Source organism: Gymnoscopelus braueri (assembly GCF_963280865.1).
Source record: "Gymnoscopelus braueri genome assembly, chromosome: 24".
Lineage (NCBI taxonomy): Eukaryota > Metazoa > Chordata > Actinopteri > Myctophiformes > Myctophidae > Gymnoscopelus > Gymnoscopelus braueri.
In genome coordinates, this window is record NC_137626.1 from 7,047,809 (window position 1) to 7,062,876 (window position 15,068).

At 42.3% G+C, this 15,068-nt stretch overlaps 1 protein-coding gene across 1 annotated transcript in view; it reads right to left on the reverse strand.

The window, feature by feature from the left end:
• LOC308080423 (prostaglandin F2 receptor negative regulator-like) overlaps window positions 1-15,068 on the reverse strand; it is a 90,036-nt gene that overhangs the window by 40,438 nt on the left and 34,530 nt on the right. The window contains exons 4-5 of the mRNA XM_080422287.1: window positions 2,265-2,419; window positions 821-1,082 (exon numbers count right to left, since the gene is read on the reverse strand). Of these exons, the coding sequence (XP_080278413.1) occupies window positions 821-1,082; window positions 2,265-2,419 (417 nt within the window). The remainder of the gene's footprint in view (window positions 1-820; window positions 1,083-2,264; window positions 2,420-15,068) is intronic.

The following is a 15,068-nucleotide window of genomic DNA, read 5'->3' on the forward strand; positions in this document are numbered from 1 at the left end:
ATAGAGTGTTTGTTCAGTAACAGGAGTCTCCATGTCTCTCCAGCTCTTTATTAAACATAAAATAAACTTTCAGGTAGGTGAAAAAAATGTCAGCCAATCAAGAGAGAGTACCCATTTATCAGCTTCATTTTTACAGTGTTCCAGTTCCAATTGTGTGTCTGCTCATTTCTTTGTGTCATCACTTCCAATTTCACTCGTTTAATCTATATCCTGACTGAGTTCTCTATCCTGATTGGATACAATTGGTATCCTGACCTGAAAATGCATTTTCTGTTTATCAAAGAGCTGGAGAGACATGGAGACTCCTGTTACTGAACAAACACTCTATAGCAATGAGTACCATCACAATATAGAGCTATTTAACACGTATATGTTAACCAAAGAAAATCACTTACCCTACCTTTAGCTTTACTTGGCATATAAAAACGGGACTGTGACCCATCCTCCCTATGTTTGGGAAAACAATGCTACTGTATAGAAAAAGATGTACAGAATATTCAGTTTAACCCATTAAGACCTGGAACGCATCTGTGTCGTTTTTAGATTTGAGCTAAAAAGCATTATTTTACACTTTGGCTATTTCTGAAAAATCGTGAAAATGTGTGCAAATCTTTGAATATATACATTTTTTAAAGCGAACATTTTTAACTCAAATCTTTGCTTCTGGGGGTCCATGGAACATAATTTTGTGAGATGGGGGTCCGCGGCCAAATACATATCATTTTGGGGGTCCTTGACACGAAAAAGATTGAGCGCCACTGATGTAGAAACGTACGTTTTTCAGAAAACTGTTGGGCTAAATAAAGCGTTCCTCATTTACCAGTGGGCGTGACGGCGACGGAGCCCATGTCCGTCCTCTTCTTCACGATGCTCCTCCACTGGCCGCCGTCCTCGTGCGTCCACTCCTGGCCCGTGCACGCGTACGTGCCCTCGTCGGCCGCCGACGCCCCCGACACCACCAGGCCGAACACTCCGCTGCCGCTCTGCCCGGGCACCAGGCGGACGCCTCCGTCGGCGTAGCGCCGCGCGTACTTGTGGCCCGTGACCACGCCCCCCTGGGGCCCGAACGTGAGGATGTCGTCCTGTGGTGGGGAGGGGGGGGAGGATTATTACATATTCGTCTAATCGCATTTATTATAGAAATATATATATATATATTTTTTTTTTCATGATCGATATAATCGATCATGAAAACGTTGGAAAACGTTCGTATATTTCTAAACATTTAAAAAAATAGCGGAAATAGACGATCTACAAGCTCAGCTCTACAAGCTGTCAAGATGTGACACGTTTTGAGCTTGTAGATCGGCTATTTCCACTATTCAAGTTTTTTCTTTTTTTAACTCATTCACTGCCAGGCTTATTTCAAGCTTGTTGATCCCTGTGCCACAGGCAGGAAAAATGGAAAAATTAGATTTTTTTCTCCGTTTACATTTTAACATTGAAGTGGATGGAGCATTAACTTTTTGAAAATCGTTTTCTCCTAGTTCCTTTGAGATAAAATATATATACAAAAAATATATATATATTTTGATTTTTTTTTTTTCTTAGGTGACGTCAAAAGACGTCATTGGCACTAATGGCACACTGAAAACGGCCGTCAAAAGACGTCATTGGCACTCAATGAGTTAAGTATAAAGTTACCAAATTACGCTAGTTATTTGTCATACCTGGCCCTGTGCACCTTTCGTTCGCGAAGCCTAACGGCCGATCTACACCAGACTTTTCAAAGCGCGCGTAATATGCGCGGAATTTGCCGCGCGCGTACAGTGCGTTTGGAAAGATCCAATTGATGTCAATGATGCCGGCTACGCCAGGCACGCGGATACGCTTTAACCCATTAAGACCCGAGGCAATTCTTTAAAAAAAATCTAAATCCTAACAGTTTTTGGAAAAAAATCTAAACTTTTTTTTTTTCACGATTTTTCAAAAATAGCAGATCTACAAGCTCATAGCGCGGCACTCGGTGCCGCGCTATGAGCTTGTATATCTGCTATTTTTGAATAGCCAAAGACATCTAAAGTGACACAGATGCGTTAGGACTGGATCTAAAAGTGTGCGTATATGCGCGCGTGTGCGTGTTGCTTTGAAAAGTCTGGTGTACAGTAGATCGGCTGTAAAAAGCCTGAACAGAAATGTATATATTCTTTATTAATAAATGTTCCAATAAGGTTCAATGACAGAAACACAATTAAATCGTTAATCGCAATTATCTGAGCGACAATAAGTCGTCTAGTAAAATGTCCAAAAATGCCCATCTATACCTGGGGGGCGGAGCCCTTCTGCAGCGACCACGTGACGGACAGGTAGGTGGGGTGGGCCAGCTGGCGGGTGACGTTGCAGGACAGCGTGATGTCACTTCCCTCCGGGACCACGGGGGGCGGGGCCTGCGGCGAGACGGCGAGGGTGTCGGGGATGACTGTGGGGAGAGAGAGAGAGAGAGAGAGTTAGGGTGGCGTGTTGAACGCACAAACACACACAGCGTTGTAAGCTTGTAGATCTGCTATTTTCACAATATTTATCTGTAGAACCGAGTCGAACAAAATACTATGTCTCAACTCCTACAATTCCAAGTGCTTGTCAGGGTGGGGGGTCCAAGGTTCAAATATGATTCTTTTGAGGAGTCCCCAGTTGAAATATGATTATTTTGGGGTGTTATATAGCACCTTTCTCCAAAGTGTCTTTACATAAACACACCGACCGGTGAAGGAAACCATGCAAGAATCATCAGCGGTCAGGGGTTCGGTGCCTTGCTCAAGGACACTTTGACACGCGGCCAGGAGGAGCCGGCGGTCAAACCCATTCCCAAGGCGTCTCTGCTCGAACCCCCTGAAGGCCACTGCCTTCAAGTCATTTACTGTACAATAGTATTTGCACAATCACTTCCCCCTCATATGAAGCGTTTCATTTTTATGAGCCAATGAAAGGGCAGCCAATTGTTCCCCGTGCCCTAGAGTGAATCTTGCATCATCATCATCATCTAGGTCAGTGGTTTTCAACCCTTTTCATATCAAAGGTCCATTATTTATTCGGCATTTAACCACCTTTTGATGAGATTTAGCCTCTCAGAACCCCCAAACTTAGAATATTTTGTTATCGTTGGATAACATTTTGTCCACAATTCCATCCATGCTGTACTGATGTTGGTACCATAGGAGAGATAACAGGCAAACGTTGATGACAAAAAAAACGTATTTTAATTAATAATGTTACAACTACAGGCTGTACTTGTGAAGACTGGTAGAACTAGTATCACTCATGCTTAACCTATACTCTGACTGGTGTCCATATACCACTGACCTGCACAAGGGTTGGGACGGTTTTATTTGGACACACACACACACACACACACACACACACACACACACACACACACACACACACACACACACACACACACACACACACACACACACACACACACACACACACACACACACACACACACACACACACACACACACACACACACACACACACACACACACACACACGTCTGTCCACTTCAACATTAGATGATATAACAATGAGTCTATTAATCCATATAAGATGCATGGCTGATGCCACTGGAACTAATGGGTAGCATCAACTCTACCACTGAATGTCAGAGAGAGACAGAGAGACAGAGAGAGAGAGAGAGAGAGAGAGAGAGAGAGAGAGGCAGAGAGTGAAACAGAGAGACATAGAGACAGAGAGAGAGAGAGAGAGAGAGAGGCAGAGAGTGAAACAGAGAGACATAGAGACGAGAGAGAGAGAGAGAGAGAGAGAGAGAGAGAGAGAGAGAGAGAGAGAGAGAGAGGCAGAGAGTGAAACAGAGAGACATAGAGACAGAGAGACAGAGAGAGACACAGAAAGAGACAGAGAGAAACAGAGAGAAACAGAGAGAGACAGAGAGAGACAGAGACGGAGACGAGTGAAGCCACTGCCTGCCATTTAGACAATCGAAATGTCAACTCATTTTGATGGAGAGGAGAGGAGAGTGAGATAATAGGAAAATAGGAGGTGAGAGGAGGAGAGGAGAGGAGAGGAGAGGAGAGGAGAGGAGAGGAGAGGAGAGGAGAGGAGGTGAATCTTGGAGACAGGGATGGCAGAGTGACATCACATCACCCATAACCTACACACAGGTAAAGTCCTCAGTGTGTGTTTAACTGTGAGACCCTTACAGGTTCATCTGTACACCGTCAGGGTTACATAAACACTGAGGGGTTTAGAGTGTGCATAACTCAGCACTGTATGGACAACGGCCAAGTAAACCTCCGTCAAAACATGATCTACCTTTCACCAACCTGTTAGACCAGTGTGTGTGTGTGTGTGTGCGCGTGTGTGAAACAGTGAGAGTGGAGCAGCGATCGCAGGCTGTCAATCACGCGCGACTGATGATATCAACTTACAGCCCTGATCATAACACCTGGCTTATGATACAGCCCAGTGACACGTGTCTGTCTGTCTGTCTGTCTGTCTGTCTGTCTGTCTGTCTGTCTGTCTGTCTGTCTGTCTGTCTGTCTGTCTGTCTGTCTGTCTGGTGCTCAAAAGACAAACATGGTCGTTGTTTTACGCCAGGAGGGTGACGGATAATAAACCACCCGAGAAACGCATCGTGAATATTATCATTTCACATCAAACTACTGATTTGGCGATGACTCATTGATACAAGTTGATGATTTTTATTTTGCGATGAAAAGCAGCAAAAATAAAAGTAATTCATAAAACTGCAGGCTTCACATTTTCATGTCCCCACAAGTATAGTAATGCGTGTGTGTGTGTGTGTGTGTGTGTGTGTGTGTGTGTGTGTGTGTGTGTGTGTGTGTGTGTGTGTGTGTGTGTGTGTGTGTGTGTGTGTGTGTCATGTGACATTCAGGTGTGCAGACAGTGAAAGGCATGATGGGGGCGTTTCTGAGGACGAGAGAGAATAAAGCAACGACAGAGAGAGAGAGAGAACACGTGTGGTATTATAATTGGCTGCAAGTGTGTGTGTGTGTGTGTGTGTGTGTGTGTGTGTGTGTGTGTGTGTGTGTGTGTGTGTGTGTGTGTGTGTGTGTGTTCATGTCAAGGTCATTTCCTTTTGAAGAGAAGATAAATGAAAAACAAACACAATAATACGAAATGTTCCGCATGTGCGTGCAGGCAAGCATGGTGGTGTGTGTGTGTGTGTGTGTGTGTGTGTGTGTGTGTGTGTGTGTGTGTGTGTGTGTGTGTGTGTGTGTGTGTGTGTGTGTGTGTGTGTGTGTGTGTGTGTGTGTGTGTGTTTTTGTGTGTGTGTGTGTGTGTGTGTGAGTCAAACCCCAAAGGAGTGGCCTCACAAAGCCTTGCCGGCATAGAAAGGTGGGGCATGCATAACCGCCACGCCCGAACACACACGCACGCACACACACGCGCACACACACACACACACCTTTTTGGTCTGCGTCTCTCATCTGTATATACACATAAAGTATAGCATATTATAGTAGAGTATTGTAGTATAATGTCATCGATTGAAACATCGACAGAGTGAAAGATACAGACCCATATATCACATACTGTAAATACACACCCACAGCCAGTGGTGGAAAAAGTACTCAAATGTTTTACTTAAGTAAAAGTACCAATACTGCAATGTAGAAATACTCTGCTAGTAAAAGTCTGGAATTAAAAATGTACTTGAGTAAAAGTACCAAAGTATTGGCATCAAAATGTACTTAAAGTACCACAAGTAAAAGTACTAAAATGTTTGAAAAATAGCAGATCTACAAGCTCACAACGCGTCGCATCGCGACGCGTTGTGAGCTTGTAGATCGGCTATTTTCAAATAGCCTAGGTTTAAAATAGGGCTAAAGTGGTTAATGCATGTTTCATAATGTAATAATTTATATCTGTAAAGTAACTAGTAACTAAAGTTTTCAAATAATTGTAGTGGAGTAAAAGTACAATATTTGCCTCTGAGGTGTAGTGGAGTAGAAGTAAAAGTATTGGAAATTGGATATACTCAAGTAAAGTACAAATACCTCAAAATTGTACTTAAGTACAGTACTTAAGTAAATGTACTTAGTTACTTTCCACCACTGCCCACAGCACTTTCCCCACACACACACACACACACACACACACACACACACACACACACACACACACACACACACACACACACACACACACACACACACACACACACACACACACACACACACACACACACACACACACACACACACACACACACACACACACACACACACACACACACACACACACACTCACACTCTATGTGACTTTGAGGTGTTCAGTGACACACACACTAGAGATCAGTGGTTCTGTGTGAGAGTACAAATGGAACCAAATGGACCCGTAAGGTTCCATTTGCTCTCTCTCAGAGTTATGGGGATCCAGGGAGAACCACTGTGCTACAATAAATGGAACAGAGCCTTCGATTGGTATCATTGGTAACACCTATGAAGGAAGTAAGGCAGAGGCCCATTTTGTTTCCAATTATGGCTGCTGTCAGTGGTGTAAAAGTAAGTGCATATACTCGAGTACTGTACTTAAGTACAATTTTGAGGTATTTTTGCTTTACTGGACTGTTTCCTAAGTTCAGTACTTTTACTCCACTACACCTCAGAGGCAAATATTGTACTTTTACTATTATTGGAAAACTTTAGTTACTGGTTGCTTTGCAGCCCTATATACAGTACATTTCGGCCATTTGAAAATAGCCGATCTACAAGCTCACAATGCGTCGCATTGTGAGCTTGTAGATCTGTATTTTCAAAAGATTTTTTTATACATCACGAACCTATGAAATGGGACATTCTGCACCATGAGTACTTTTACTTTTGGTACTTTAAGTACATTTTGATGCCAATACTTTTGTACTTTTAATCAATTAAATCTAAAGTGACACAGATGTGTTCCAGGTCTTAACTCATTTTCTGTTTATAAATGTTTTTGAGAATTTAGCTATTGCCATTTTCCAAAAAAAAAAGAACCAGGAGATAACATTTTCCAAAAAGTTGCTGCTCCGTTCACTTCAATGTTAAAAAATAAACGAAAAAAAAACAAAACAAAAAAAAATCTAAGTACTAGCTTAGAAAAGACTGGCAGAGGCTACAGACTGTTGTAGAGAAACTCTGGCAGTCTAAGAGTTAATGGGATAAACCATTCTGAAAAAACGTATGTTGCCATTATCAGTGGTTCTCAAACTGTTTCATGTCAAGGACCCTAAAAAATTTAATGTATTTGGCCGCTGACCCCCATCTCAAAATGTGTTGTTCCACGGACACCCCAGAAGCAAAGAATAAGAATTAAAAATGTTGGCTTTAAACAATATATATTCAAAGATTTGCACACATTTTCACGATTTTTTCAAAAATAGCAGATCTACAAGCTCATAGCGCGGCGCTACGAGCTTGTAGATCTGCTATTTTTGAATAGCCAAAGTGTAAAATAATGCTTTTTTTAGCTCAAATGAAAAAGTGACACAGATGCGTTCCAGGTCTTAATGGGTTAAGTAAAAGTATCAATACTGCAATGTAGAAATACTTTGTTACAGGTAAAAGTCCGGAATTCAAAATTGACTTGAGTAAAAGTACAAATGTATTGGTATCAAAATGTACTTAAAGTACCAAAAGTAGAAAGTACTCATTACGCAGAATTTCCATTTCAGAAGTTTTCAAATGTATAAATTGTATACGCATTTGCGACGCATTGTGAGCTTGTAGAACGGCTATTTTCAAATGGCCGAAATGTATATAGGGCTGAATTGGGTAATGTATGTTTTTTGTTTTGTTTTTTTAATCTAAAATTTTTATCCCACGATTGTGTAACCCCATTTTTTACACCCAGTGCCAATTGTCTATGTAATCCTGGGCACTACCTTCCCTCTGCCAACCTACAGTAGGGAGGCCAGGGCCGAGCTCATGCCTCCTTCAATGCATGAGAGCCAACTGACCTTCTTGTAACCTGACAGGGGAGAGTTTCCCTGGTTGGACGTAGCGCGTGGAAACAACACGTTATTCCAACCAGTTCCTTTCCCCTCCATCAGGCGCCCCGGCTGGCCAGGGGGAGGCAGTATAGTGACCAGGATTACTGCATGTTTTTGTGAGGGTACCTACCCTAGGAGACACGGGGAGAACATGCAAACTCCACACAGAAAGGCCCTTTCGCCAACCCCACCTAGGGTATGGGCACTGATGACGTGGAGGAGCGAAGACGCCCCCCACTGAACACAGCGTCCCCTGCGGGAATCAAACCCAGGACCTTCTAGCTGTGAGGCGACTGCGCCACCGCGCTTTTTGTTTGCTTTTTGTAATAATAATGAAAATCTGCAAAGTAACTAGTAACTACAGTTTTCGAATAACTGTAGTGGAGTAAAAGCACAACATTTGCCTCTGAGATGTAGCGGAGTAGAAGTAAAAGTATTGCAAATTGGACATACTCCTCTAAAGTAAAAAATACCTCAAAATTGTGCTTAAGTACAGTACTTGAGTAAATGTACTTAAGTTACTTTACACCACTGGTCATTATCAGGGTAGGATACGGCAGTATGCAGTAGTTTTTAAGTTAGTCTCCGTCTGTGAAAAGGTAGTCCACGAACATTTTTCGTCAGAGTTTTTATTCGACGGAAATGAACACTGTGCTCCAGACAGTCAAACCTCAACGGTTCTGACCTCCACCGGCTGGTTGGAAGGAATATAGTTGTACTACTGATACCATTAACCTACTTCCTCCAGGTAGGGCCCTGACCACAGGCTCTGGACTGAATACACTGTCTGGATGGGGAGGAGGGGAGGGAGGCTGGGGTCTGCATGTAACAAACATACAGTATTACACACTGCTGCTGTTGGATACCTCTGTTTGAGACAGACAGACAGACAGACAGAGATGGAGAGAGAGAGGTGGAGAGAGAGAGAGAGAGAAAGAAAGAGAGAGAGAGAGAGAGATAAAGAGACAGACAGAGATGGAGAGAGAGAGAAAGAAAAAGAGATAGAGACAGACAGACAGAGATGGAGAGACAGACAGAGATGGAGAGACAGACAGAGATGGAGAGACAGACAAGAGATGGAGAGACAGACAGACAGACAGACAGACAGACAGACAGACAGACAGACAGACAGACAGACAGACAGACAGACAGACAGACAGACAGACAGACAGACAGACAGACAGACACACACACACCGATAGAAATAGAGATATAGGGAGCAGAGAAAGAGAGGGGGAGTTAAGGACAGACAGACACATAGATAGATGTCAGACAAACAGAGATTTTACAGTGTAGGGAGGTCTGTGCCGTGTCTGAGAAGGTCAAATAAAAGACGTTGTTAAAACAGAAACACACACACACGTGCATTCCACTTCACAGAGTATTAATGTAATCATCTACGGTTCATAACATCACTATCTCAATGTGTTTCGCTTATCAAATTCCTGCTCTTGAGTAAATTCAGCCGATTAGCCTCGTCAAAAGGCGTCTCTAATCTTGTTCCTTGTGTACAAGGACCAGCATTAAGTACCGTGTGGTTTTATTAAGCATCATGGGGCTCTATCAGCGTGGCTGGAATGTGTCTTTGACCCAGCGCTGATTAGACCTACTTGACTGAAAGGCAGCCTTCAAATTAGGGCGGGGCATTTAACTGAAAATGCATCAAAACCAGTGGTGGAAAAAAGTACTCAAATGTTTTATCTAAGTAAAAGCATCAATACTGCAATGTAGAAATACTTGGTTACAAGTAAAAGTCCGGAATTCAAAATGTTATTTGAGTAAAAGAACAAAAGTATTGGTATAAAAATGTACTTAAAGTACCAAAAGTAAAAGTACTAAAATGTTTGAAAATACAGATCTACAAGCTCACAAAGCGTGTAGATCGGCTATTTTCAAATAGGCTAGGTATAAAATAAGGCTAAAGTGGTTAATGTATGTTTTGTAACATAATAATTTATATTTGCAAAGTAACTAAAGTTTTCAAATAATTGTAGTGGAGTAAAAGTATTTGCCTCAGAGATGTAGTGGAGTAGAAGTAAAAGTATAGGCAATTGGAAATAATAAAAATAAGTACAGTACTTGAGTAAATGTACTTAGTTACTTTACACCACTGATCAAAACCGACATCCTACCTATAAATGTGTGGAACCGTCCGACACACTTCAAACTATAGACAAACTTTGCATCGTTCCCATGTAACCGTCTTAATCCTGCTTATGCACAGTAGGTCAATCGAATAATCTTTCAGTGAATTGACACTAAATTAATAATAATTATAATTGACTAAATCGATAAGTCTGATAACCACTTAAGCGTTAAGATCTACAAGCCCATACATCGCATGAGCTTGTAGTCTGTGTGTCATTGAGCCATCTCTGATTAGACCTACTTCACTGCAAGCAACCTTCAAAATAACAATGAAAACCTTGACACCGTGGGATGCTAAGTACTGGCATTAGATTACTCGTCGTTTTGAGATTTGCTCTCAGAAAAAAAGATGAGTTTCATTTCATTTGAGGCAGTAAAATGTATAAAACAGGAAAAAAAACTCATGACTGATGAGGTCATAAGTATGGCAGATTTCTTACGCCATGGCTCCTAATAGTGTTGATTTTGACAACAAATTTTGATTCAGTTTTAGTCATAGTCTATTGAATAAAATTCCATTTAGTTTTAGTCATATTTTAGTCATTCTGAAATGTTTTAGTTTTTGCCTAGTTTTAGTCGACTAAATATCCTAAGATTATAGTAGACTAAAATGTATGTTGGCGGTGCCTTGATGGCTGACATCAAGCTCACAAGCTCACATCAAGCTCACAACGCGACGCGTTGTGAGCTTGTAGATCTGCTATTTTCAGAGCGCAACACCCGAGCGCAACCAAACATAAAATGCCTTGTCTTTTAGTTCTACTGGATCTCTTCTCCACTAGTCCCTCACTAACGTTTTAGTCTAGTTTTTATTTAGGACGAAATTGTCGATATATTTAGTCTTAGTTTTAGTCATAATAGCTCAGTTTTTATTTAGTTTTCGTCTGTGAAAAAAAAGGTAGTCGACAAAATCAACACTGGCTCCTATAGAGGCGAGCCATCTAGAGGAGGGTCTGTGCGTCTGCCTGTGTGTCTCCGTGCTCACACAGCCAATCTCGCCGACTGCTAGAAGCAACCAAGTCAGCCAAAACCTCAGCATTCCTGTTCTCCAGAAATGCTAGAATGTGTATCTGTATCGGCCTTGAAACATCCATATCAGACGACACAGAACATAACCAATACCAGAGGAACTCCACTGACTTTCAAGCTGAACATTAGCAGTGTGTGATCTGACTGGCGTGCTTAGTCCATTTACCCATTAAGACCTGAAACCGATTCTACAAATGTCTTCTAAATCCTAACAGTTTTCTGAACAACATAATGTTTCTACATCAGTGGTGCTCAAACCTTTTCATGTCAAGGACCCCCAAAATGATACGTATATGGCCGCGGACCCCCATCTCAAAATACTTTGTTCCAGGGACCCCCAGAAGCAAAGATTCGAGTTAAAAATGTTCGCTTTAAAACAATATAAATATATTAATTTGCACACATTTTCTCGGTTTTTCAAAAATAGCAGATCTACCCCCCCCCCCCCCCCCCAGTATAATATTGTTGCTGTCGGGCAGAAACCTATTATCTTCATACTTTAACCTTTTGTGTTTTTTGGTAAATTAATGCCCCTACTTTATCACACTACAGCGTCACACAAAAGCATAAAAAAATAGCAAATCTACAAGCTCCATATGCGGCGCAAAGCGACGTCTCTGTCCATCCGACAGAGACGATATGGGTTTTCAACCGGTGGTCCGCGGACCAGGTGGTCCCTGTGACTGCTAACTATCAATCATTTATCTGGGGATCCCCCCCCCCCCCCCCTGGAACCCCCCTCAAGGACCCCTGGGGGCCCCCGGACCCCACGTTTAGAACCAGGGAATAATTTTGAAAGGGGGGAGCATGAATTCAGTGAGTTGATAGAATATCGTGCGCGAAATTATCCCGATATTACTATGGAGCCATCCTTTCTGTCACCGAGGAGATGAAATATATATATATTATGCAAATTGTGCCGTGAGTGAGTTTTTAAATCTTTTACGAGCGAAACCTCACAGCGCCAAACATCTTCACCGCTGGGGCGACGCAAACGCTGTGTGTGCGTGCGTGCGTGCGTGCGTGTGTGTGCGTGGATCCGTTCAGCGAAGCTAGCATGTCTGAACTAGAAATCACCAGTAAAAAAAAATGTATTTCTCGATCAAACAATACACACTCTCTCATTCTCTCTCAAACAATCCATATTCAGCACTAAACACACTGCGCACACACACACACACAACGGCTCTGCATAATGCAATAGTCTGTTCACACGCATGTAAAATCTGTCTCAAACGCACACAAACATTCTCTAACATTCCATCTGTGCCGCACTACACTGATGTTCAACATTACAACAAGATCTCCAAGTACCGGTACATGTACACACACACACACACACACACACACACACACACACACACACTTTCATTTTACTATACTCGTGAGGACATCAACAATGCAGCACAGCAATGTTATGAAATGCATTTCTACAATTTCATTTTTAACGCTTATAAATAAAGCCAAAATAAAGACCCACACGCAACCGGGCATAACTGCAAACCTTAGGCCTCTAACCTAACCTTTAAATGTCTAATCCTAACCTGAACCTTTTCCTAAATGTAAACCTCTAAAATTCTCTTTGCTCTCACAATATAAAATTCTAAATTCTCAAATTTTACCCATAAAAACTGAGGCCCATTATACAAATGCCTCCTAAATCAGTTAGTTCTCAAACTTCTGTGCCAAGGACCCCCAAACTGATATATGTATTTGCCAGGGACCCCCAGAAGAGATGATTTGTGTAAAACAAAAAAATACACTTATGCAGATGTGCAAGCTCACAGCACAGCACGTAGTGACGCTCTGTGAGCTTGTACATCTGCAATTTTTTTAATCTCCAACTCTAAAATCGAAAAAGATGTTTTTCCGTTTTTAATGGGTAAAACACTGTACTTGTGGGTACGTTTGGTCCGCACAAGTATAGTAATACAAGTACCCACATACACACACACACACACACACACACACACACACACACACACACACAGTGAGCTGCCTAGTTAATTCAGGGCTAAATTTAACAAGGTGTCGGGGGAGTTGTGCGGAGCGGCAGAGAGAGTGAACATGATGATGCATTATGAGGCTAACTAGCTTCACGCTGTCACGCGGTACAGTAGCTCCCACTGTACAAACCCGCCGTCGCCAAGCTAATGTTAGCGCTTTTCTTTAGTTCGTCGTCGTCGGGCGGAAACCTCCCATCTCCATACTTTAAGTTTTTGTGTTTTTTCTTCATAAATTAACGGCCTATTTGATCACACTACAGCAGGGCTACTCAACTTAAGATGGCTCAGGGGCCACTCAGCAAAATACCAAAAGTCCAAGGGGCCGCCATAAAAATGACGGTCCTATTTTGGATTTTTTGATTTTGTAACACACAAGAAAATGTACATTTTGACATCATATTCTTTTCACTGTACCAGTTTATTTTGTGTTGTGTGTATGTCCAGTGGCAGACACCTATCCTGGGCGCGCGGCAAAGCCGCGCGGCCGGAAAAATTTGGGGGTCAAACCCCCCCCAAAACCCGAAATGCATAGAAAACTATGCATTATACCTGTAACAATTGACGCACCGGTATGTATGTCTGTCTGTTTGTTTTTGAAAAATGTTTTAGCAACCCATATATATATATTTTTTTACCATGAGGGGGCCGCCAAGATGCTGTGATCGGGCCGCATGCGGGCCGCGGGTTGAGTAGCGCTGCACTACAGCGTCACACAAAAGCATCAAAAGTAGCAGCTACGCGAGCTCGACGCGTTTTGAGCTTGCGGATCTGCTACTTTTGAATTTGAATCCTGAAAAGTACCGGTAACAGTTTTGGACATATGAGGTTTCCACTCGACAGAGACGATTTGTGGGAAGTACAGTAGGTACTTTCTAGCGCTTTGCTGCACTGTCAACAAGGAGGTGTAGCGCTGACATCTCATGCAGCGGAAGGATTATTTGATGTCTTGTTTTGAAACACACTTGTACCCGAGTTTGTACCGGTTTTGCATCCGTCTCCGTTTTGTACCTGAAAGCAGACACATATTGCCATCAGAGCTCAACCCCAAACTCATTCCTCGTACGTTGCAGATGGCCTATTTTCACTATTTTTTGCGAATTTTGGAAAACTAGACCGGTTCCCGTTGGCTAGGTCAGAAAGTTGGAAATGCGTGCCCCACCCAGTTATGAAATACCGCTTATATACGTTGTACCCTGTCTGTCTGACTGTGTCCCTTTTGTGCCAATTGACTATATTCACAGTGTGGCCATTTTGCTCTCACATCATATTTGCGGGTTGGGAAGAAATGCCGCATTATTTCATTAACTTAATAGCAAAATGGCCGCCGTGTGAATATGGTGAATGGAGTTCCGTGTTAGGCATGCCCAAATATGGAGTCCAGACCAGTTCTATGAAATCATATTGATGACATCAGGGTGACATCAGGGTGCTCCATATACGGGGAACACTTATTGGGATATACAGTATATTATGGGCACATTGGCCTGTTTGGCGGTTCGGGACAACTGCTGACCTATCTCAGTCCTCAGCCTCGACTTGGAAGTCGATCGGTCGCACGGTTTTCGAGACACGTGGACTACAGACGCGCAGACAGACGCCGCACGCACACGCCGCCATTTTGCATAATTTATCAGTGGTGGAAAAAGTACTCAAATGCTTTACTTAGGTAAAAGTATCAATACTGCAATGTAGAAATACTCTGTTACAAGTAAAAGTCCGGAATTCAAAATTTACTTGAGTAAAAGTACAAAAGTATTGGTATCAATATGTACTTAAAGTACCAAAAGTAAAAGTACTCATTAGGCAGAATGTCCTATTTCAAGTTTTCAAATGTATAAAAATCTTTTGAAAATAGCAGATCTACAAGCTCACAATGCGTCGCATCGCGACACATTGTGCACCCTATACCTCTAAATTGTACTTAAGTA